Below are 24875 nucleotides of genomic sequence, written 5' to 3'. Positions count from 1 at the left end.
CATGTATCTCTCTTTGACGCCTGTCTCATTCCCTCTCGTGTATGCGCATCGCTCATAATTCATAATCCGCAGCATCCGCACGCGTTTAATGCTCCAAGAAGACGCGAGAGAGACCGGGGGATTGAGAAATCGGTGCAATTTTCACGAGTTTACGCATCCCGACGCTCCATAAAAGCCGTTAAAAAAAAATAACTTTCAGAGAAAATAATTTCGTTATAAAACATGTAATAAAAAAATACCTTGTCGCGCGATTTAAAGTTCAAGTAAAATATAATACGATATTGAACGGAAACGCGATTCCGTTTCATATATCTTCGTCGTCCGCTTGAAATACTGCTCGATGCTCCATTGTCGCAGGTTTCTTTTAAATCTGAGGTCGCATCAGTCACTCATAAAACAGTGCGCGTTTTTCACGAGCCGAAGGACAAACAGCTCCTCCACGAAATGGCGTTTTTGAGCGAGGGAGATTTTTTCTTCCCCCCAAAAAAATGAAAATGAAAAGAAAAAAAGGAGGACGAAAGAAAACCTGGATTTGCAAGAAATCTGCGGCGTGCACGAGCATGACTACGAGATCCGTTTCGCAAACAATCGTACCGATTTCATCATTCTCAGCATCATCGATCCTCGAGATCGAACGCGCGCGGAACGCGAAGAGCGCGGTTGCCTCGTCGTTTTCCGGGACGTAAAAGAAAGAACACAAAACAAAGAAACGTGCCGAGGGACGGTTCAATTAGCAATTGTCCAATTTCGCGTTCGCGGGCGCTCGCCAGAAAAGAATTTCCTTCATTTCCTCGCCGAACAACCGCGCTCCTCGAGCTCGCGCTGCGATCCTCGCAAAATATCGCAAACTATCGATTACATTCGCACTCCGCAATAATCGCGCTCTTTGATCGGTCTCTCTCTCTCTTTCTTTCACTTTCTATTTATCTATCTCTTTCATCGCTTTCGCTTTTCGCTCCTTTCTTTTTCCCATTTACAAAGGTAGACAAAAAACACAGGAAAGAAAGAAAAAGAAAAAAACGAATTTCTCTCGCAGCGTCTCATTGATCGTTTCGCAGATCGTTTCCGCCGATCGGTCTTCCTCTCCCCTCTCGCTCGTGCCTCGGCGCCCAAAACAACGAGAGAACGAACGAACGTACGAACGAACGAACAAACGGTCCCCGGCCACGCACGGCCAATAAAATCACCCGGCACGATCGATCACCGTTAATTTCGATCCCGGGGACGCCCATTCTTTTTGCGCGAGCGCTAAATTATAAGCGTCCCCACAACGGCCTCGCAACGATGCACGATCGTGCGCCTCTCGCCGATGGGTAAAAGTCGTTTGTCGACACAACGAAATCACTTTGCCGACTCCGCTCCTCCCTCGCGGTTTCCTCTCTCCCTCTCACTTCCTTTTTTTCCTATCTTTCTCTCTTTCAATCAAATTATACGCCTAAACAAAAAAGAGCACGGTGAGAAGGTGTCGGGAGCGATTTGGGGGATGTTCCGGAAAACGGGAAAATTTTGTGCTCCGCTCGCGCGTGATTTCGTCGCGTCGGATCTTCAACGAGTTTGCTATCGCGTTTCCACTCGCTTTTCCCTTTCGCTCTCTCTTTCTCTCTCGCCCCTTTCATTCACTTTCATTTGCTACTTTCGTGAAAAAAAAAAGAAACAAACAAAATGAACCGAGAATAAACGCGACTGGCCAACGTGCAACGCGATTATTGTCGTGATAAAATCCGCGCGCAAAAATCCGATTCGCGTCTTCGACGATTCGGGACTTTTCTTAGTGCAACTCGCTTCCGTTTCCGTGAGCTCATTTGTAAGGATTAAAAAATTTCAACGGAGACACTCGCGCCGGAAGTCAACGGTACGCAATCCGCGAGCGCCAATTGAATTACCAGAAACGGTAATAAAAAAAAACTAAACAGCCGCGCACCCATACACGTGGACGCGCGCGCACACATCCATACGCAAGCGGCGTAGGTGAAATCTTTGGAATCACTTTGATGTTGAAACGAGTACGTGTCGCGTGTCACAATCCGCAGTTGCGTCATTCATAAGTGCACCTCTTGTAGTTCCGAAAATCATTCTCAGGAATAAGCGCGTGTCACCGGCGAGCCGAATTAAACACGATGATCGCTCGCGCGAACGGGACCACCGCGAATTATCGCTTCTCGCCGGAATCAGAAGCGACGGTAGTCCCTCATTGAGCCCGTGAATCGAGCGAATCCGCTTCTCGGCGGGGCTGAATCCCGCGAGGAACCGCGGGATCAATTCCGCTTTTGCGGAAAATCTGGCAAGAGCCCGCCGATAATGACGTCGGTGGCTAATTGAGCAAATAATCACAGGAGCTACGACTGATAATAGTATCCCTATCCAGGTAATACCTTAACGTCGCCGAGTGTTTCGAGCGGAGAGCGACGCGAGATCCTCTCTCAGCGGAAAGAGGAGGATGAGTCTTCTATTAACACCGCGCCGCGTTTTTTTCTGACAAATGTTTGCGCGCGCTTAGGTAAATCCCCGAGATTCGAGAATTTACCATTCTCGCCGAGAGTTCCTCGAGATCGCGCGATCCGCTCGATCAACTCGGGAACCTCCTTCGCTCGTGCGAGCGAACGACTTGTACTGTGAATTTCTACTGCGCGTATCACAAGTAAGAGTAGAGGCAAGTGCAGATCTGTCCGGTCGACGAGTCGAAGAATACGAAGTTCCTTCGGAGATAAATCTGATCGAATCGATCGGAGCAATCGTTTACCGTAGAAATTGAGATTGTTTCCAGAGCGTTGTAGAGAGTGTAACGCAAAGCATGTATTAACGAAGCTAATGCGGATTCAAAACCTGGAAGAACGAAAGAATGAAAAGAGAAATTTTCGAAATATTTGGAATTGCGGGTACTCTGCGGGTGCACCATATTGTGTACCGATGTACCATATCCTGGTGTCATAATGTATCTGCTGGTGGCAATAGCAAGTAATGCGTCGACATATTGGTAATGTCGGCAAACAAACGAATATTCTCGGTTTTTTTCATTGTACAGAATATGTCAATATGTCTTCAAAGAAGCGTCCCTTTTCCGTTTTCTCAATTTATCTTTCCTAAAAAAAAGAATCATCTATCTATTGTTGCCAATATTTTAGGAGGTGGTCGCCAACATTCGTTTTTCTCGAGAAGATTCGAAGTATATTGATAGTTGAGTTGCAACAACGCTAAACCTCTATTCAAACTTTTGTTTTATTCGAGGAAAGCGGAGGAAACACTACCGTTACCAGTCATCGACGACGCACCCCGCAAGTACACCGTCAAAAAAAGGAACAGAAATCAAAGTATAAGCGCAAAATACTTCAGACCTGAGAACGCTATGCAGAGAGAAAACTAGGGCGAGAGAAAGAGAAAGAGAGAGAGGACGAGAGAGTGCAAGTCTGACGAAGAGGCACTAGCTCGCGAGCTTAACAATGTTGGCCGACGTGAACTTCTGAGGGACGCAGTCGCGGGAACCGTGGACGTTTCTATTACCGTGTTTCGGCGAACGGACCTAAACTAGGATTTGACTCGGCCATGAGTATGGCTACGATTACGTCAAAGAAGGACGATCCCGTGCGAGGTTGACCGGGTGCGCTAACTAACGAGCGTCGCTCTAATGCGAGAAGGGATTCTCTCTTGGAACGGCTCTATCCAGGACGGCGGACGACGGACGAGCTAATATCGGATCTCGTAAAATTCCGGAGCTCTCTCTGACTCCCTTTCTCTCCCTCTCTCTCTCTTTCCTGGGCTCCGGGGCGGAATACGCTTCCGCGCGAGCCGCGAGTAGTACCGATGGTCGCAGATAAGACCTTAAAGTTCGCGCGATAGCGCCAGGGGTTAACTGATTTGCGCTCGACGTTAAGTCACGGGAAACATAAAGGGATACGGACACGCATGCACACACATACACACATATTCACATATGCATACAGGCATACACACAGGATGATCGATCGTAAAGAACGAGCTGAATTTTCAAGGTCGCGCTGCGGCGGGAATGTATAAATGGTTGATGCGCTAAATGCCACGATCGCGCGATAAGCCTCGAGAAACTTGAGGGACACTGCAGGGAAGAAATTGCAACGTTTTCTTGAGGTAGAACCAGAACTAGAATTACAGCTTCCTGCCCGTTATCGATCCTTCCCGAAACGTTTCGCGCGATACTTGTGCCTGCATTGCGTTGGGAAGCCGCGGGACGGAAAGTCTGCACGAAAAGCAGCGCCAGAAAACAAGTTCCGTAAGCCGAAAACTACGAACGCTCGGCATCTAGCACGACTAGTCGCGGGCGCGACTGGCTACCGCCGAATGTGGGGCCCGACGGAGGGACTCGAAACGAGGGAGCATTGGGTCAGTCGGGCCAATCGGATGATGCCGTGCCATTACCGGAATGCCGAGGAATTACGGAAATGAACGGCCGCGCGATGCGTTAAACGCATTATAACGATCGGGAATTATGATGATTAGCGGGTCGCGCGGTTGTCCGGTGTAACGCTGTCGGTCGGTCGGTCGAGTCCCCCGGTGGGCCCCGAACGAGGGCGCTTTACGGTGGGGCCCACCTTATTAAAGTCTCGTGACGCGCGCTCTCCACGAAACGATCGCGTCCCCATAAAAATCTCTCGGTCTGTCCCCCCTCCCGTCTCCTTCCTCCGGGCCCCCTGTCTCTTTCTTTCTCTCTTCCCAAATTGGACCGTGAATTACAAGCCGCGCGGGCCCGGTGCGCGTTTGCGCCCCTAAACGACTCTCTTAGCCCGCCAAGGTAGATACCATTATTAACGCACCAGACAGTTTATACACACCTAACAACCTAGAATGCGCGCGCGCGTACTTGGCGGGGCCCAATCGGGTCCCGGGCCGCGGCGTGTCGGGGGCGCGACACCGCGGAAGCGTATAAATTAGCCAGCCGGTATTTCGGTAAATACGCGCGCCGTCGACGCGACGTGCCAGGCGCATTAATAGACAATGAGTGACGGGTTCGTTGAACCACCTTGTTCAAATAAGAACAACGCGACCGCCAGGAATGTGTCTCTCGGATCCGATCGCAATCGCTCGCCCTGCGGTACGTGTGCTCTCTGTTACTCTATAATCGTCCAATTCTCTATCTGCGTCAATAGAATATATCGAGAATATATGCGTGCAATTGACGATCATATCACAAGCTTGATTTCACGAAAATCTCGATGCTCGAGTCGCGAGAGTGAAAAATGCTCTTATAGTTGCAAATACGCGATAGCGAGTCAAGATTGACTCCAACACATCCAGAATTCCTATAATTTTTACCCTTACTGTCGCGGAAAATTGATCGCATGAACATCAGATGGAAAATCGCGCGTCGGCAATGACTCCGACGACGACGAACACACGAATCTTCGCGCGTTACGGCGCGTAATGATCGGAAAGACGAGAAAATGATGTCGTGCACCGGCGTAGATACGCGGTACGCCTCGACGCGATCAGTTGAGGCGGAAAATAAATCGGCGAGGGTGAAATTCGCGACCACCTACGCGTCCCACGCTGAGGAGAATCGCAAACGATGAGAGAGGGCGGAAGGCGGTCCGCCAGATGAAAGAAAAAAATGGGAAAGACCGCGGAACAAAGCGACAGCGATGCGGGTGGCGGAGGGACTCCCTTTTCTCACTCGCGGTAAGCGTTTCGTGCGCGGATTCGCGCGATCTCGGAATCGAGTAATTAATACGCGCGAATTATACGGCGGATCTCGCGCGTAGCGGATTCGCAACACTGACACGCCCGAGTGGGCAACGCGATTACGCGAGGCGAGCGAGAGAGGTGCAAAAAAGGGGGCACACCGATGGTACTCGGAGACTGCACGGAGATGCTGGAGGAGTGGGACACGTGACCACCTACGCGCGCGCCGGACGGCTTCAAAACAACATCGAATAAAAAAAGAAAAAGGACCCCAGACAAAGCAGAGGAAGTGGAAGAAGAGGAAGAACCGGAAAGTGAAACCTTGACGAGCCGCTGGCAAAAACCGATCGATCGATCGGTCGATCGATCGGCTAATCCCGTCTCAATTTCCAACGTCTCCGCTCGGCCGTCGCGCGGCGTAATTCGCGAAGCGCGTAACGCGCCGCGTGGAAAAATCCCCGCGATGCGGTCTCCCGCGGAAACGAAGCATCGCCGACGGCTATAAATCGATTAAGTAAATCTCTCTGAACAAACGGTTGATCGTTCGTAGCGGAGATTGGAGCGGGAGAGGATCCCGCGGCCGCCTGAGGCGGATTCGAGAACTTTCAGCGCGACATGTATGATCCGCGATCTCGATGCATCTCTTAAAGTCACTACAAGAACTACATGGGACAGAGTGATAGATGAAAGCTTTCATGTCTATTCTCTCGTGCCCTCTTTTATTTTCCACTTCCGCTGTTCGGAATTTCAAGACCGTGATTTTGATCCCGCCGGCGGCCGGCAAACTTCGCACCTTTGGCCAATCAAACGTGTCGTATCGTGCAAAAGTGCCGAGTGCAAATTAATTATTTATTATCTGACATTCGCAGACGCTACGAGATAGAGAGATAGAGAGGGAGCGAGGAAGGAAAAGGAACTCGCTTACGTGAAAGAGCGAGGGAAACGATCGGCAAACAAATTAAGGATGACACCCGGCTAGAAGCGGAGCTGAACTCGCCGGCCTGAGTGGCCTGAAATTCCGTATACACCATTTTTTCGGCAATTATTGACTCTTTCCGCACTTTGACTTTTTTGCCGCGCGTACGCTTTTCCGCGTTCCTGCGCCGCGTACGCGACGCCGAGATTCAAACGAGACTTGCTCGACGACAACGAGCGTGGAATTCCGTCGTGTTGCCCACGCCATTTCGCGGAATACGATCGCCTTACGATAATCTGATCGGATAATTGACGACGTCCACGTAGCGTATGGTCCATCCTCGTCGTCCGACGCTACGCTTCGTGACGTAAAATGCTCTCGGTGTAGACATTGTACCGCGAACCGCACGCGTACACATCAGCTTCGCATCTGCCTAAGCCTCTTTCAAACGAAGGAACAATCCAGAGAAGACGAACGAACGATACGAAACGAAACGAAAAGAACGGAGAGACAAAGAGGGAGACAGGTCTCGAGAGAGCGAGAGAGGAAGCGCCTTATAAGAACTTGGCAGCGATGGAAGACGCGAGATCCACATCGAACTTTTTCGAGCTTCGAGTCCGACCGGGCGGATGGATAGGTATCGATAACATCTCGACAATGATAATAATAATAATAATAATAATAATTAATAATAATAGTTAAAATTATAATAATCGCAATAATAAAAGGATAGCCATAATAATAATAAATGACAATAATAAATGGTGGCGAATATTATAATAGTGATAGATAAGATCACCGTGTGTTGATCGACACTAGTCCGTTCTGCCACAGTTTACAACATGCTCTCTCTCCGATATACCGGACAACGAACGTCACAGTGCGATATAATAATATAATAATGGTAGCCGTATAGTAATAGCAATAATGTTAAAACGTAATAATACAATAATGAATAGAGCGTAGTCGTCGCGAAAAGCCTTCCGGTCTCCGCGTAAAACGTACATAGAGCTCTCGAATCTATCACCAATTAATCGGTCCGCGCGACTTCATGTACACACACATATATCCTCCTTTTTATGTATATATAATATTTCCGACTATGTATATATATATATATATATATATATTTATATTCATATATAGATCTGCGATCTAGTATATATACACGTATATATTTATGTATACTTACTCTTTATACAGAAGGGGTTTTTCGCGCGTGAAGGGGGTTTCTGTCTTGCCGTCTCGCTAGGATTTCGCACGCGCGCTTCAGACACGCACTCCCTCTTCGACGTGTGTGTGCGCCCTGTCCCTTTTTCTATATATATATATATAATATATATAAACTGTCCCTCTCTTTTTTTTCGGTTTAGGTCGTCGCGCTGCATATTCTCCGTTCTTCTCCCTCCGTCTCCGTTCACGTCTATCGCCTTCCTCCTCCGTCTATTCCAGCTCACGCGTCTACGTTTTTTTTTTCCTCGGAACGTTCCCGCTCGCCGCCTCGGACGACGAGGACGGCGGCGACGAAGACGACGTATTCCCGTATTCTCTCTCACTTAACTTACTAGCTTTATCTAGTACATTATTTACAGTCCATATTTACTTATGTTACATCATCCGCCGGGTTCGCACCGTGCGAGACCCGCGCGAACACAGCACTCGCCCCTTGCTCGCGTGCGTGCGTGCATGCGTTCGTTCCTTCATGCCCGTTCGTCCGTTCGTTGCTCTTCGCGAATGTCGGACATCCGCGCGGCGGATGAGCCAAAAATCGCGCCAACCGCTGACAGATCGCGAAACGCGCGTCTCGTGTCCGATACTCGATACCCTCCGCGATCAAAAGGGAGAGAGAGAGAGAGAGGAAAAATTTAGACACCCGCACGTTCTTTCGCAGCCGCACCCCCGCGCCCAGGTCCATCCGTCCGCGCACCCTCGTTATCCGAACTATCCGTCTCGGTGGATTGCCGTCGGAGACCGTCGAACAAACTTTGCACTTCCGGCTCACCGGCGACGACGATACAACAACAACAACAACAGCAAACAGCCAACAAGGGTCCAGCTCGGAACACCCCGAATACGAACGGACGAACGGGCCCCGATCTGACTGCGCGAAGGAGAAACGTCACCACCACCACGGCCGTCGATGAGAGAACGACACTCTGGTCTCCTCTTGCGCGTCGCGTCGCGTCGCGTCGCAGAGACACGATGAGGACGTTTCACTTGTCACGCCCGGACACCTGGTGGAAACTGGAACGCGCCGGAACAACGATGACGATGACGACGACGACGACGACGATGATGATGATGATGAGGATGACACTTCCGGCGACTTGAGCGAAGAAGTTGTCGCCAGCGCAACGCGGACGGGAAACGTCCGCCGACGGACGCCGTGACGGTCTCCCCGCGTTGATCCTCTCTTCTAGTTCCTGAGCAGCGGCTAGTATCCTCCTCTCCTCACGTGTACGCACGGTCAAGGTCGGCGTAAGAATCGGCTGACCATACGCGTCAGCTCGTCAGCCTCCCCGGTGGACCGGTCTCGGCCTCGTTAAACCCCGTTGAACCTCGTCGACCAAGCCACCATTCCGTACCCTCGTCTCGGTAACGAGCACCGCCGTCGGTCGGCAGGTAGAAAGGGCGCGGCGAGTCGGTCAGCTACGACGTCGTGCCATAACTGCCGGTACGCGCTTGAAGATAGTGATGATAGAAGGGCGGCAAGCTGGTCGTCTCCGCCGTCGACGACGCGTTTGTCGAGCTGTTCTGCGAGGTTATCGCGAGGCCCAACGGGGGAGGCCCCGGCGAACGCTAGTGGGCCGCGAGCGAGTGGGTCGTGAGCGCCTGAGGGCTGAGGATCGGCGGACTGTGGCTGTGGCCCATGGGAGAGCCGTGCAGGTGGTCCTGCGGATGATAACCCTGATGCAGGCCGCCCTGGCCCTGGTGGCTCGGTGGCATACCCTCTATCATACCGTCGCCGAGCGTGTTGGGCGGCGTCATCCTCTTCTCTTTCTGCCGTCGGTTGCAGAACCACACCCTGACCACCTCCTTCTCGAGCTGCAACGAGTCAGCAAGTGAGGTAATCTCTTGCGCCGAGGGCTTGGGCTGCTTGTGGAAGTGCTGCTCGAGCGCGCCCTTTACCGATACCTCAATCGACGTTCTCTTCTTGCGCTTCCGACCCTGCGCGGCGATCTTATCGATGCTCGTCGGCGAGCCGGTCGTCGAGTCCGCCTCCTCGAGCCACTTCTGCAGCAGCGGCTTCAACTTGCACATATTCTTGAAGCTCAACTGGAGAGCCTCGAACCTGCATATTGTCGTCTGTGAGAAGACGTTGCCGTAGAGAGTACCGAGCGCGAGACCGACGTCCGCCTGGGTGAAGCCAAGCTTGATGCGCCTTTGCTTGAATTGCTTGGCGAAGGCCTCGAGGTCGTCCGACGTTGGCGTGTCCTCCTCGCCAGCGCTGTGATCCCTGTCGAGGTGGTGGCCGGGGTGCAGTGGGTGCCCCGACGGTGGACTATGATTGTGCGCGTCCCTCAGGTGATGAGACAGACCGGCCTGATGGTTGTGCAGCTGATGTGGATGCTGATGCGGGTGCTGGTGCAGCATACCGTTCATCGCCGCGTGATACTGCTGGAGGGTAGTGGGCGAGGCCGCGCCACCGCTAGGGTTGTAGTGTGCCGACGGGACGACCGGTGCGTGCCAGGAATGCGGCGACGCCATGCCCGGGGACTGGTGCGGGCCCCGATGGTGCATCCCCTGATCCGTCGCGGTCGCCGCGGCTGCCAGCGGCTTCACGTCCAGGCTCGCGTTCGCCTGATGGGGATGATGATGAGGATGGTGGGTAGCATGGTGCATGCCCATCGAGGCCGCCCAGGGATCATTGCCGGGCTGCAGGCTCACCCAGGGATTCGCCGACGAGAGGCTCGCCGGATGGGAGAGGCCGTTGGGCGACGGCGAAGACGCCACCTGATGATGATGGTGATGGTGATGGTGATGCTGAGGCGCCGGCATGTACTTCATTTCGCCTGCGTCGGCGGCGCTGCGCGGCGAGCCCGAGGCGTAACCACCCACGGCGATGTTCATCCCGATCGTTGTACCTGAACCACCATCCAGGTCGGTAGACACTGCGCTACTAACCGGCATGTACGTGGTAGCGGCCATCTACTTCCCGTTTCGTCTCGAGAGAGGTTCCGCGAAACCCTCTCGCTATGCGACCACCCCGCGTTGGGACGACACCCACGGGGTATGCAGCCTCTCCGTCGAGAGAGTCCTTCCTCCGAGTTGTTCGAGTTGCCAAACGCGAAATCGGAGATTCTCGTTGAGCGGGATTTCTTCGTCGGAGGATTCACGCGAGAACAGTCGTTCACTTTGCAAGGACCCGATTTCGGGTGGACTGGACAAGTCGTCGGTTGCACCTGTCTGATCACCTCACGATGATGCGGATGATCGCTCGAATGACAGTCCTCTCTAGTAATCACTCATCACTTGTGGCACATCCACAGTTCGCCACAACGCACTAGGTACCAGACGGAGCTGGTCGTCGATCTTGACGGGGCTTCGTTCATAGTTTCTCGAGGGTGTCGTGCACCCGCGGTAACGCAGTAACATTGACGGAGACCACGTAGGCGACGAGAAATCCGGGCGAATCCGAGGAGTATGCCGAGAAGCGCACCTTCTCCCAGGTCTCCGCTCCGACGGGGTGGCTCCCCGCAACGGAGCCGTACCACCGTACTCAACGACTACCGGGAACGTGGTCCCTTCTGATTCGTCGTCGCTTAACCCTGTCGCGGTCACTCGTTCCCCTGCACACAGAGAAGCACACGCGATACGAGAACTCCTTTGTTGGCTCCGTGCTGGCCGACCGTAGAATCGAGTCGGGACGGGACTCGCGTCACTCGCGATGGCGATATCGATTCAGCCGAGATCACTCATCCCTGTCGGGGATTCGAACTTGTCGGACTAATCACTATCTCGTTTGAGCGACAAGGGCGACGGCGACGATGTCGGTGACGACGAAGACGATGCTATCTACGACGATGCGAGGATTACTCCGCACTGGTGTGGTATCCGTGGCCCCGGCGTGGTGGAGGCGTACAGATGACGACGACGACGATGCACGACGCGACTGCACTCGGGGGTAGCCACCGCGGACCGACGACGACCGAGCAGCGAGCGAGCGACCGACCGGCTCGGCGTAAAGGGACGTACGACGGTAATCGCGGAACGGAAGAGACTCGACTCGGCGGGAGTAGAGTAGGTATATGATGTGCGTGTGTGTTCCTCCTGGCGGTGGATGTCCCTCTCTTTACGTGAGTGTACGTGTGTGTATACATATGGTATACGTGGTGAACGTGAGAGAACGTGTGGGTGAGAACTGGGGAGAGAGAACGAAAGACAGCGAGCGAGTGAGTAGGTGAGTAAGTGACACAGAGAGAGTGAGAGAGTGGAAAAAAGAGAAAGAGAGAGAGAGAGAGGAGGAGAGAAAAAGAGAGAGAAAAAACGGGAAAAAGAGAGCGAGAGAGTATGTATTGTATGTGAGTGTGTATGTGATTGTGTATATGTGTGTATGTGACGGCGGAGGAGAGACGGGTTAGAAAGATCTCGCTCGGGCTCTCATGCGTTATGCATGTCGTAGCTGAGAGCGACTGACTGCCTCGCCTCGCAGCTCACCCGAGGTTCCCGAGGCTCCCGGAGCAGCTTGTGGTGGAGAGACCCCGTCATGCGCGCCACCGTCGTGGGTATCCCTACCAGGGCGAGCTGCGCCGCATGCAATTGGCTGAGCCCGCAAGGTGGCCGTCGGTGTACGTCAGAGTCAGGCGGTACTTCGTATGACCGCGCCTACGAGGGCAGGCGAGGTACCCCAGGCGCCAGTCCTCGCCGACCCCCCCTCGCCGTCGCTCGGCTACGCTCTCGCCTGGCTAACGATGCTCGTTCGCTGACGCCGCCGCGCCGCACCGCGGCGTATCCACCGCCACGCCGTACCGCGCCGCGCCGCGCCGTTTCGTTTCGTTCCGTTCCGTTCCTGCCGTTCTTCGCCACTCGGAGCAGCACGATCCGGAGCGCCGCGACTCGGAGTGGCGCAAGCGACGCTGCTGCTGCTTGTAGACTGTTGCTCAGGTGCACGCGATCTCTCCTGTCTGCGAGTCTCCTGCACGTTCGACCTGTCAGAGATCTCGTTCCTCGCGTACGACGGACGCTCCCGGAAATCGCTCGCGATCACGATCGACCCGGGCGATCACCCGCGCGCACACGCAACAGGTACTAATTTCAGCGGATAATTGTACACGCGGCACGGCACGGCAGACATCGCGGTGGCTCGACTCGAGCCACCGTCTTCCGCATGAGGCATATCTTGTGGGAATATCCGGGCGAGCAGCTGTGAGAATCACGCGCGTGGATCACGTGGAAAACGTTATTAATCCGAGTAATGATATATTAAGTAATTGCACGCGCAAGGAACGGCTCGCACGTCCAAGGTGCATCGCGAGATCCTGATTTTGCTTCTCGCGCGCGAGAACTCGCCAGCGTCGCGAAGGAACCGCGCCGGCAAGCCCGTCACGTAGTACACGGGCGAAAGATCAATTTTTCAGGCACCGTCGCGGTACAATCCTGTCTGTCGACAGTTTCATTTCCTTTTCGCGTAGCTCGCGCGGTGCAACAGGTGCACGGGGTTACCATTGTCCCCCGCGAAGCTCGTCCACTCGTTGATTACGCGCGCCTTCGTTATCGATATTCCGTACCCCCGCGCCTCGTCGCGCCGCCGAGCGAGAAAAAAGATGAACCGACGGGAATAATCCGCGCGCCGCATCGCGAAACCCCGATTAACGATCGGGCAAATTCCCTCTCTCCCCCCCCCCCCAAAATTAAAAGATTTACGCCGGGAACACTTTCGAGCCGAGGAACCGCGTGACACTGCACGCTATGCTCCTGAATCCCTTTTTGAAGCAGCGGCTCCATCATACACGCGATCCGGTTCGAATCTGCAGAACGCAGAATTCCCGATCGGCAGAGAGGATCGACCGATTACGTAACAGCAACAGGTACTCACTCGAGATGATTAATTATGAAGGACAGTGGCCCCGATCCACCCCGCGAGGGGTGGTATCAATAAGAACGAGCCGAACGCAAAAAGCGAGCGAGCGAGCGAAAGCGAGTAAGTGTATCGAGAAGCGGGAGGGGGGGAGAGAGGGAGATGGGGAAAGACAGAAAGATAGACAGAGAGAAAGGGGTCGAGGGAGAACGAACGCGCGAGTGAGCGAGGTTTAGTACATTTAAATGAGAGCCACAGGTAGCAGCATTATGCAGTACGTGCCAGCCACCCCTCAGGAGGGGTGAGCTAGATCATCGTGTGCCGCGGGATCCTCCTGTGTCGTGGTCTGTTTCAACCACCCGGCTGGCTTTGCGCGCCTTCGCACCTGTGGCCGCGCCTCGCTCGCGCGCGTTACCGTTGCCGCTAACGCTACCCTCCCCCCCTCCTCGCCGCCCTCCGTCCTCCTAGCTTTTCTTTTCGCTTCTTTCTTCCTTTTTCTTTTCCTCTCCGTTGCTCGCGCGTGCGAGGAAGCGCGGCTAATTATCGCTCGTACGAGACGTAAGGTGAGTTCTCCGAACTATGCTTCGCGAAAAAAAGGAAAAAAAGACATGAAGATGATACCTTTTCTTTCTCTTTCTCTCTCTCTCTCTCTCTCTCTTTAACGTGATGCGAGAATTATGAAGGAGGAAATTGCAGCAGCCTTATAACTACAGCTTCGCTAGTACTTTACGATTGTCCGAAGTAAACATCGGATGGATTAGCTAATTGCTCCATTGCTAATTAATTAAGAAAACATCTGGTGCCACGATGGACCATCTGGACTTTGTAACAACGCTGCAACGAGAACCAGAAGTGATCCACACATTCCCGATTCCTTCGGCGGATCGATCGAGCCTGATATCGGAGTCATGCGCATACGCTGATCCGTTTTGCGAAGGTTCGGCGAGCGCGCTGGAAGTCCCTCGACACTTGGGAGAATTCCTACAGGGTGGTGTTCCCCAAATAATTTCCCGCAAAGTGCAACAGTTGGCCGCGGGTGCTTCTGAGTCAACGCCTGGAGTAAAAACTGAGGAGAGGAACGAATGCGTCGCAGACGCTCCATTCCGCTCGGAAAAGGCGCGTGTTTCGGCGGCGAAAATCGGCCTCACTTTGGCGCTCTTTACTGCGTCTCCCTTATCGCGTGGCATGCTCGGCCGGCTTGGCGCGAGGCTTGGCTTCCGCGCTGCCGGAGAAATTATGCATTCCGCGTGTACGCGCGGGTGTACGTTGCCGCGAACCGCCTCCGGAATTTCACTCGCCCTTCTCCCTTTTCACCGTTCTCGCGGGTATACGCAGCTCGAGTGCACACGCCGGGCTTATCTCCATTGGAGTTCTTGGACTGCGGACAAGATACTCGTGGTCCCGTTCCGTTAAAAAGGAGCGCTCAGACATCAAATAATGCGCTACTCCGGGAGATTACACAGAGACTAACAAACTAATTCAGATAGTAGGCTTCCCTATTCTGCAAGCGAAAAGTCACTCTTGCTATTTTTTACGTTGATCGTGTGCGCGAGATCCTTCGCAGGAAGGCACGGTCAATTCCAATTGGTCTATAAATCGCAACGAAAGATCGGCTCTTTTTCCTTCTCTAACTGCTTTTTTTCGTTTTTCCATTTTTGACCGATTTTTCGAGGTCACATAACGATCGAGAGACTATCGATGAAAGGAGGACTCGCGCGAGACGCGTAAATTCGCTTTCGCCACGCGTACCGTGCTACCGCGAGTGCTCGCCGCGATACCGGTAAGTAGACGAACCAGCGTGACGGCAGGATGGACAGGCAGATGAGAGCAATAATAGAATCGTCTTTACATATGTATCGGCGAGCTGACAGATTATGAATGACGCTGCTTAAAATGCCGAAGACGGATCGCGCGTCGAGCGCCCGGTCGAGTAACGCACGTACGACTTTAACGCGATGCGTCCTCGGGTGAGTGCATAATACTCCGCTCTAAAAGCGGAAGAGGGTTCAGTGGGGGTTAGAGGGTCGGCCGCGAGAGGGCACGCGACTTGAGGAAAGCAAAATCGAAGATCCTACATTCCGGGGGTAATGCGGGTCGGCAAAGGGTAGATCTGGAAGCTTGATGTTCCCTTTTGAGTCCTTTGCTTCTGCATAAGAAAGGAAGAAAGACGCTCCCGAGTAACGTTAACATGCAAAATAATCCCATGCAATTGTTATATTGGCCGCGCATTGATCTTACGTAAAGAAAAAAACAAAAACAAGCGAAAGGAACCCTTAAACTAATTAATTTCACGAGGCGAAGCCAAATAATGTTAATTTTGTTTCTCTATATTTTCATAAGTAGAAGTATATAACTAATAAAATTATTGCCACTTCAATTGCTAAAACCACACCCACATATGGCAGTGTAAATGTTAAAAGAGGCAAGATTTCTGATTTAATAATTATTTAATAATTATTTTGCTCATTTAATTGACTGAGGCACATGCAGCTACCACTGCCTTTCCTCGACCGTTATCCTCGCGAAGCCACGTCTCGCTGGATCGATGCCACGATCGATCGGGGCGAGCCGCGCCATCATAATGCACCCTTAATTCGATTTCGTGTTACCCCCATTGCGCCAAATTGGATTGAACGCCGCCGTGAAATATTTGCTTAGGATCCGACAGGTAGCTAGCTGCTTTCGTTGCACACACAGAGTAAACTTAGCCACGGGTGGAAGAAGGAGGACAGCCGGAGGGTAAGACGGGGGTCGAGCGAGAAAGGAATAGAAGTGCGAAGAGACACGGGAGACAATCAGCAACGGCTTAGTTCCCGGCTGGACTAGGAAAAACGCTCGGCTACCTGAGCTTGCATAATTCAGGCACACTCATCCCAGGACCCCGAAGGGATCAGGACCGATTGCACCTAGTCCACAGAAGTGCGAAAACATTTGTGCGAAAACACAGGCACGAAAATGACTCCGTCCGAAAATTCGGCGTAAAGCGGTCGCTTTCCCTCTCATCATTTTCTTTCTCGGAACCGTTTCTTCGGAAACTTTGCAGTCATTTCGAGTGCGTAGTGTCATCCTTGTGGACGTCACACACCTTTTGATCTCTTGATAGTACTTTTCCAATAGAGTAAGGCAATGAATGACAATTATCGCGCAAATGTAATTTGTTTCAATTAATAAATTCCGAAATAAAGCATTTACGCCAGATATTGCATTGATTGCAATTCTTGCGTTTTGCAACAAAATACACACGCAGCACACGTGCACGTAGATACTCATGCATCCTCTCTGACCTTTCCCCTCTCGATTTCAATACGAATGCATCCGCCCGGTGACGTCGCATCGACCGAGCACCGAAATTAGCTATGCCTCTTTGAAAATGTCGTTCGAATTCAAGCGATCGTCCGGCCAGTCAACCAGCTCGCTCGCACGCTCGTTCACGGTGGCCGAGACGAGCGTATTTACATAATTCATACATACGAATACATACGTATTATATTAACATACGAAATCCGCCCGTGGACGCGACGAGGGAAACGCACACAATCGTCACCTAGGGCGGAGGGCCGCGATAATAAGACGTGCATACAGCTAGACGTGGCTCGACCTGGAAAAGGGCCGTCCTCTTTCCTTCGACCTAAATTTGAAATTACAATCGTAGGCCTCGTTAACGCGTCACCGAGACGAGCAGCGGGATTCCCGAATGAGATGATCGACGATGATGTCAAGCAGCCAGCTGCCCGTCCAGAAGCGTCTAATTCAGGTATTTAAAACGTGTCGTAGGTCCCGGCGGTCGTAAAAAGGGGAGAGGGGGCTATTTTAAGGGGACCACCTACGAACGCGCAGCGGCGCTAGGCGAGCCAGCACTTACTGCAAGATCGTGACTCGAGATTGCCGTTAAGGCCTTTGACAGAAGGAAAAACGTAAGCAAATCGATCAGTAACCGAATCGACCAATCATGATCGATCGAGACGGCTGCCAGAAAATTGCCTTTACCAAACGCGCGGTCGATTTGTCGGCTAATTGCCGGAAGCGCGAGGCATAAGTTCCTTTTTTTCACCTCCGCTTGCGCTTCCCGAAATTTCCATCCAAAATTTCGCGGAAACCTCGTTTCACGTGAATTTTCCAAAATCCGCGCGCGCGTGGATGCTGCGTTCGAGCGGAACTCACGCAAATTCGATCACAGATTGAAACGGAGTGCCGCGTGCCGTCCGTTTCACGATCGCGTGTTAACGTGTACGCGTGCATGTGCACTGCACATCTTTAACGACCGTGGGGGAAGAGGGGGAGTAATGGACGATGAGGAGAGAAGGCAGGAGGGAGGAATAAAACTCGCAACGATCCGCGAATCGGCGCGGTGGCGGACCGAGTGGCCTGTAAAAGGGAACATTCGAAACGTGTCGTAGGTCGTGGCGGCTATAAAGAACAAAAAGAAAAAAAATGAGAGGAAAGAGGAAAAAAGGAGAAGTCAGCCGGAGGAACGCCACATCAACCCCGTACGTGAATGGAGAACGTTAAACGGCGTAATTTGGCCGCCTTTATGCCCGAAATGAATATTTTAATATTTTAATACGAAATACGCTATGAGGGATTTTATGGTGCGCTATAGCTTTTCCCTATTGAGGGTATCCGCGGCGAGGAGGGAGGGGCGAAAAAAAGCAACGTAGGACAAGAGCGAGAGAGCGGAGGAAAGAGGAGAGGCGCGAGAGAGGCAGAGAGCGAGATTCGATGCGCTCGGGTAGGAGGGAGAGGCAGCGATATACGAATAGAGGGGACACAGTTCGAGGGGACAGAAGGAGGGAGTGCCGTGGGTGCTGTTAAGGGATCCCGGAGAGAGAAGTAAAGAGAGAGAGAGAGGGGAGGCCTAGATAGTGAGCAAAAGTGCAACGAGGTGGCAGCAGTACACGGCCATGCCGTGGCGACGAGCAGGATACTCTGATCGGTTACACCCCTTCGAAGGGGTGCGCGAGAAAGGGATGGGTGTTCACAAACGCGGTGACATCTGTGATGGGAATCGAGAATTCCGTGGGAGAGGAACCGCAGATACGACGATAACGCGCACGCTCTTTTATTGATGATTGCAATTGCAATTTTGCAATTGTGCGAACGATGTTTGAGAAATTGCTTTCCCTTTCTCAAAATCAAAATGTTATCCGTAGAGATAAGTAAACTCGGACGTCGCAAGTTGGCTTCATAATTGCGTGCTTTTGTTCTGATAATACATAGAAAAATTTATTAATTTTTTTGCTCTCGATTTGAGATTATTTATAAGATATAAAGATTAATTATGAAAAAAGTCATGAACTTCTATAATATGTTCTATAACATATATTGTTATTACGTAATTGTTACACACGTATTTAATTCATGTTTAACGATTACGGAACTCCACATAATGCAACACACATAACAGATATATTACTTTGACAGCATGAAACGGCATTTGTTCGGTAATACGAAGTATTGATACAAATTACAAGGATTAGCTGGCGCCCGGAGAGGAGTCAAGAAATCAGCGGGCTGCGTTTCAAATTTCTCGCGCCCCAGACTTTTTCTCGCGAGATTTTCCGACTCGTCAGGAGCTCAGTAACCCATCACCGCGCGATTAAAACGATTTTTCAGAGCGCGCGTCGGGATCTCGGCTGCCGTGGCGTGGAGTATCCCACCCTTCACCACCCCCGACTCGTGAATCTCCACTTTAAAAAGTTCGATCTGCCACACGGGGGCACACGTTAAGCCGCCCGGGGCGAGAAAATCGATAGCCCGCGCGTGGAAGGATGTAAGGAGCGCGAAGAAATATGTCGGCGGGGGCGGAGGCGGGGAGCCGAACGCGAACGCGATGGTTTTATTTACTGCCGCCGCTCCGTGATCTGAATTTTTACGATCGCGGCCGCCGAACCCGGCCGCGATTCATTTTCCGTCCCGCGCGGTGACGTCACCCGCCTCCCCCTCGTCCCGCGCAGGGGTTGACTCTGACACGTGGCGTGGCACACGAGCGTCCACTCGCACTCGCGGGGTGAAAGTTTCAAGTGGAACCACACTGGTAGCTCGTCAAGTGCTACTGTCGTTAAAGCTTTAAAACAAAAAAACATAAAAAACAGAAAAACATTTTGCGAGACATGAAAACTGATTAACAAGTATTTCTTTTCTTTTATAATATTACAATAGAACTTTTTCATTTCTAAATCTAAAGGATTTTCAATCGTCGAGACCTCTTCGCAATATGCCAAATAACAGTATAAATAGCACAGAACTCCTTGGAAAAAGAAAAAATTTTTAATGGCTAGAACTTTTTCATTTATTGTTTTAACAAATTTTAAATCATCGAGAACTCTAGGCAATATGCCAAATAACAATATAAATAGCACAGAACTCCTCGGAAAAGAAAAAAATTTTAATGGCTAGAACTTTTTCATTTATTGTTTTAACGAATTTTAAATCATCGAGAACTCTAGGCAATATGCCAAATAACAATATAAATAGCACAGAACTCCTCGGAAAAGAAAAAAATTGTAATGGCTAGAATTTTTTCATTTATTGTTTTAACGTTGCTAGTATTATAAAATATGATATATAATATAAATATTTTAATAAAATCATATCTTTTCATCGGTCAACCTGCTTTCAATTCTTTTTCTATATTATTGCCGAAGATCAATTTACGTAACTTTATGCGCTTCAGCAAATCAGACATAAATGATGGTTTATGGATACGTCAATGACAGGTAAAATGAAAAGAAAAATTTCCTAAACCTAACAAGCGATCTTTCGATTTTCCAACGATTGTACAATGTTGTACTCGCGACAATCGTAATTAATGAGCCGTTTCGAGTTAACTTGGAGTGTAACTCGCGGATGACCGCCGCAAGCGAGCGCTCTGAAACGGAGTGCTATGCCAAACCAGAGTTGTCCGGCGAGCGGATGGAAATTCCCGATGGACAGGCGGGAGGTGGTGCGAGCCGCTCGTTAAAGCGTCATGACGGGGTCGAAGGGTCCGAGCAGGGTCCTGCACGAGGTGCAGGAGGAGCAGAAGAAAGAGGAGAAGGGCGAGGGGGAGGATGCAGTGGAATAGATTAGGCGTCCTGGATTCGATTATGATCGCCGGCGGATCGAATCGTTCCCCGGTTAACTTCGTCGACCGCGAGATCCTTGGTAGGAAGCGAGCAGAGAACTCGCATTGGGACTCGCCCAGTAGACCTCATGGCGTACGCGAATTTGCGTTTGAAATCGAGAACCACGTCCCTTCCGTATACCACCATGCCGTCGTATTGGTGTGCGTTTGGGGGATGGGGCTCGGGACGCTCTCTCGGACGCGGAGTATTTGATCCTGGCACCTCCAAGGACCCGTTAACTGCGCCGGAAACTTCGAAGCTTCGGGTACGGTTGATTAAGGTGAGATGCGGGACTAAACGCCGCGCGCGATCCTCTCGGCTCTTGCCTAATGCAGCGAGCCAGCGGCGGCGACGTTACCGCTGAAAGTTAGCGCACGTTCTTGCCCGCCACCCCCGTTCTTGCGCAGTCTCCTCGATGCTGGGATAATTTGCCGCGATCTCGTATGCTTAACTACTTGGATTCGGCGAGGAAAAATCGGAGGACTTGAAAACTCGACGCGGCAAAGTTACGTGGAGGGTGTTGCTCTCCAGAAGGAATGGAATATATGAAATATGTAGCGAAAGTTGTATGTATAATATATGAAAATATACGATAAAGATTGAAATAAAAATAAAGAGGAAAAATATTATTTAGTAGAAATATTATTATTTTACAAGATAATGATGAAGAAAAGGAGAAAAACATACAGAGTGTCTGACAAAGCGAAAAACCTCTCGCCCACAGGTAGATCTCGTCAAACTGAATTAAAAAGTCCTTTACCATTTTGCAAACAACCACGTAAAATTTCGAGTAATTAGGTAAAGAAAGTTCGCTAATTCAGCGGACGCGAGGGAAGAATGAATGAATAACGTAAAAAACGGCTAGCCGCGCGCGCGACGAGATAGCAGCGAGTATCGGATTACAGCGGCAGGCGAGACGACGCGTGGACAATAATTTCTCAGCGTCTCATTCACGCGCTCGTGTTGCCGAGAAAGTGTGTCGTATTTCTTAGAAGCGTCGTCTCGCCTGCCGCTGTAATCCGATTATCGCGTTCTTCGAAATACGCTCGCGTCGCGCGCGCGGCAAGCCGTTTTTTACGTTATTCATTCATTCTTCCCTCGCGTCCGCTGAATTAGCGAACTTTCTTTACTTAATTACTCGAAATTTTGCGTGGTTATTTGCAAAATGGTACAGGACTTTTTACTTCAGTTTAACGAGATCTAGAAGTTCTTCGCCTTATGTCAGACAACCTGTATAAATTACCATGAAACTTCAACGAGGATATTAAATATCAAATCTTTTAATTTCTCAATATTAAAAATTTCTCGTGCACAAAAAAATGGATGATATAGGGCGAGATAAGATGTCGTACGACGCATGTTATGTTCTCGTGTCGTGCACAAAAAAATTACATCCAAAATGTGAAAAAGAGAACAAGAGAGAGAGAAAGAGCAGTCATTGATCATCGGCTCTAAGCCGCGACTGCACGAGTTGCGAGAACGATTCGTCCTTCGTCCGGTGAAGCGCGCGGACCCCGAGGCAATGCGTCGTCCTACCGTCCCCCACGAAAAACGGAACCGCGGCATGGAACGTTGGCCAAGCTGACGGTCTCGCGGAGCGAGATAACGATCGAGGCCTGAAATATGCGCCACGCCAATTTACCGATCGAAATTATTATTAAGAGGTACCTGTGGCCCGAGAGAGAGCCCGAGGAACGAAGGAGAGCCCGGGTACTCGGGACGGAACCACCCCTCGGTGCCCCCGCGCCCCGTACAGTCGCCGCCGCCGCCGCCGCCGACGTACCAAAACTTGGCGGCTCCTGCTCCTTTTGCACCATCAGCCTATAATATTCGATGTGCGAAAATCGGAAAGTCGACAGGAGGCAAGAAGGAGAGAAGCGCCGAGTGAGAGAAAGAACGAAGCGGGCGAAGGAGGGCGAGGGGGTAAGGGGGATGAATAGAACTTAAGGATCGTCGAGCAGCCAGGCAAGGAGGAGCGGAGGAGAAGGAGGATGGGAGAATATCGGTGTGCCCTCGTGGGCAGACGATCTATACCGCTTATGAAATATATCGTAAAGCTTCGTGAGGATGATCGGAGGGGGAGGGGGAGGGGGAGGGGGTAGTAGAGGGACGCCGTTCGAGAAGGTACGGTCAGGAAGGTAGCAGCTTCAAGAGACGAAGCGGAGGAGGAAGCGAGAGAACGAGAAAAAGAGGAGAAATAAAGAAGGAGAGAGAGAAAGAGGGAAGGAGAAGGAAGGATTGGAGGCTAAGCCTGTAATCACGAGATTGCCAGGAGCTACTGCAGCTGATTGTTATCTTGTATCTACACCCACCACTTTATCGCCGGCCATCTTATTACCCTCGACATATTGACGTCACGCACGTACACGAAGGAGGGTACTCGCTTTCCTTGTCTCTTTCTCTTTCTCTCTCTCTCTCTCTCTTGCTCTTCTCTTTGCCCTCTCCCTCCCGGCCAGCCGCCGTTTTGCCCTGTTCTCCGCCGTTTTCATCCCCCTTGAATGCCGCATACCCTGGATCAGGATCGCGAGCTGGCCCTAAAGCCGCCGGGCCCAGCCAGGGGCGGGTCTATGAAGATTAGCGAAATTCGAGCATCCAGTGAGGCATCTCGCAAAGATTTAATTTTGTTTATACATGTGTATTATATTTTTCTACGTCTCTCCCCCCAGGGCGCCACCAAAGAGTAAGGTCTGCACTTTGAATAGCAGCTGATAATCGGCGAGTATCATGAACTAAAAGTTCATCAAAAACATGTTCGCCGACGTTTGAAAGTTTCGTGGAATATGTATTTGTAGTAGAAGAATTTACTGGATTCGCCTAGTTATTCGTATCCATAAATAACTAGGTCTTCTTGTGCAATTGTATTTAACATTTAATAATTATCGAAGTATTACAAAGATCTCACACGCGATCAGACTCCTAACAAGATATCAGTCACTCTAAAAAATGTCCCAATTAATAATAATCCCTCTGAGGCCCATTCCAAGTGGATCGTTATTTCGTTATGTTACCATAACATTCTATTTCTATTATTTTACTACATATTTTTATCTGAAAACGCGTGCAATGGAATTGGAAAAAGATCAAAGATGGAAGATGCGAGTCATCATGAAAAGATTACAGGAACACAGGAGTTTCTTTGTTACTCACCTTCTTCGTCGAGCGCGTGATTAAATTGTGTGAACGAATTCCAACTTCCCCAATTCTTTTAGAATTTAATTATTAGCTATTATTTATTATACTAAATAAACTATCGGATCTGTGGTATCCTAAGAATTGCTGGTTGCAGAACGCGAAGGGTCCGTCCCTGAGCCTGATCGCGCGAGTTGCATCCCTTTAGTCCCAGCATCTCCGATCGGGCACGCCGGCGTTATCGTCGGTTATCATTATTCGCGATTATTCCTGTCGTCGTCGGTAGCGCGCCGATAAAACGCTCCCTCGATCGCGCCGATTAATCGGCGTGCGGGCCTCGATAAATCCAAGCGAGCGCAAGCGGGTTATTACGAGTCGGATTCCTCGACGACTCGAAGAGGCCAAGTCTTCTTGGCGCGTTCGACTGCCTGCCCCCCGGGAACGTCAGCGACAATCCGATTCGTTTTACGGGGGCCTGATCATCGCGTGGATCGATCGCCTGATAAGGAATGATAAGGTTCCAGAGGTACATGCGTTTAACCCACCTAGCTCGCAGCGAGCTTATAAACTAAGTATCGCTTACTGTTTCTGTTAAACAAGAAGCAGGTTCATTAGAATGTTAATCTCGCAGTCATGTTGCATATAAAACACAAATTTCTGTCGCTAATTATAGATAACGCTAGAAGAAACAATATAGTGAATTAATTACTTGAAGCGTTATACGTTCCTGCGTAATATTATAGTATTATTAGTTTTATTTCTTCAGATTATTAAGATTATTTGGTATTGGCATTGCAGCGTGCAGTAGACAATAAAAGTTTATACTTTTGGCATTGTATATATTTATAATAAAGAAAATTATTTCAAGCAAATTTTTTTATTTTAATAATGTTAGACAACCTACTTTCAAGCATATCAATGCAAGCCTCGCATCGGCGTCTCAGAGATTGATCGAAGACGTTCAAAAAATTCCAGATATTTCATATCTGAGATAGATATTTATATAATTAATTATGAGATACATCGCACCTTGAGAATGAAGGATGCTCGAGCCGGAAGG

At 50.7% G+C, this 24875-nt stretch overlaps 1 protein-coding gene across 2 annotated transcripts in view; it reads right to left on the bottom strand.

Moving 5' to 3' along the window:
• Positions 1-12282, bottom strand: part of LOC105278816 (POU domain protein CF1A) — a 50583-nt gene extending 38301 nt beyond the window's left edge. For both annotated transcript variants that reach the window (XM_026974121.1, XM_026974122.1), the window contains exon 1: positions 7758-12282. In XM_026974121.1, the coding sequence (XP_026829922.1) occupies positions 9365-10714 (1350 nt within the window). In that variant the 5' untranslated portion in view covers positions 10715-12282 and the 3' untranslated portion in view covers positions 7758-9364. The remainder of the gene's footprint in view (positions 1-7757) is intronic.
• Between the last annotated feature and the right edge of the window lie 12593 nt (positions 12283-24875).

This window comes from Ooceraea biroi, chromosome 12 (genome assembly GCF_003672135.1).
Source record: "Ooceraea biroi isolate clonal line C1 chromosome 12, Obir_v5.4, whole genome shotgun sequence".
Taxonomy (NCBI): Eukaryota; Metazoa; Arthropoda; class Insecta; order Hymenoptera; family Formicidae; genus Ooceraea; species Ooceraea biroi.
The sequence above is the reverse complement of the archived record's forward strand: the minus strand, read 5'-3'. Positions and strand labels throughout refer to the sequence as shown.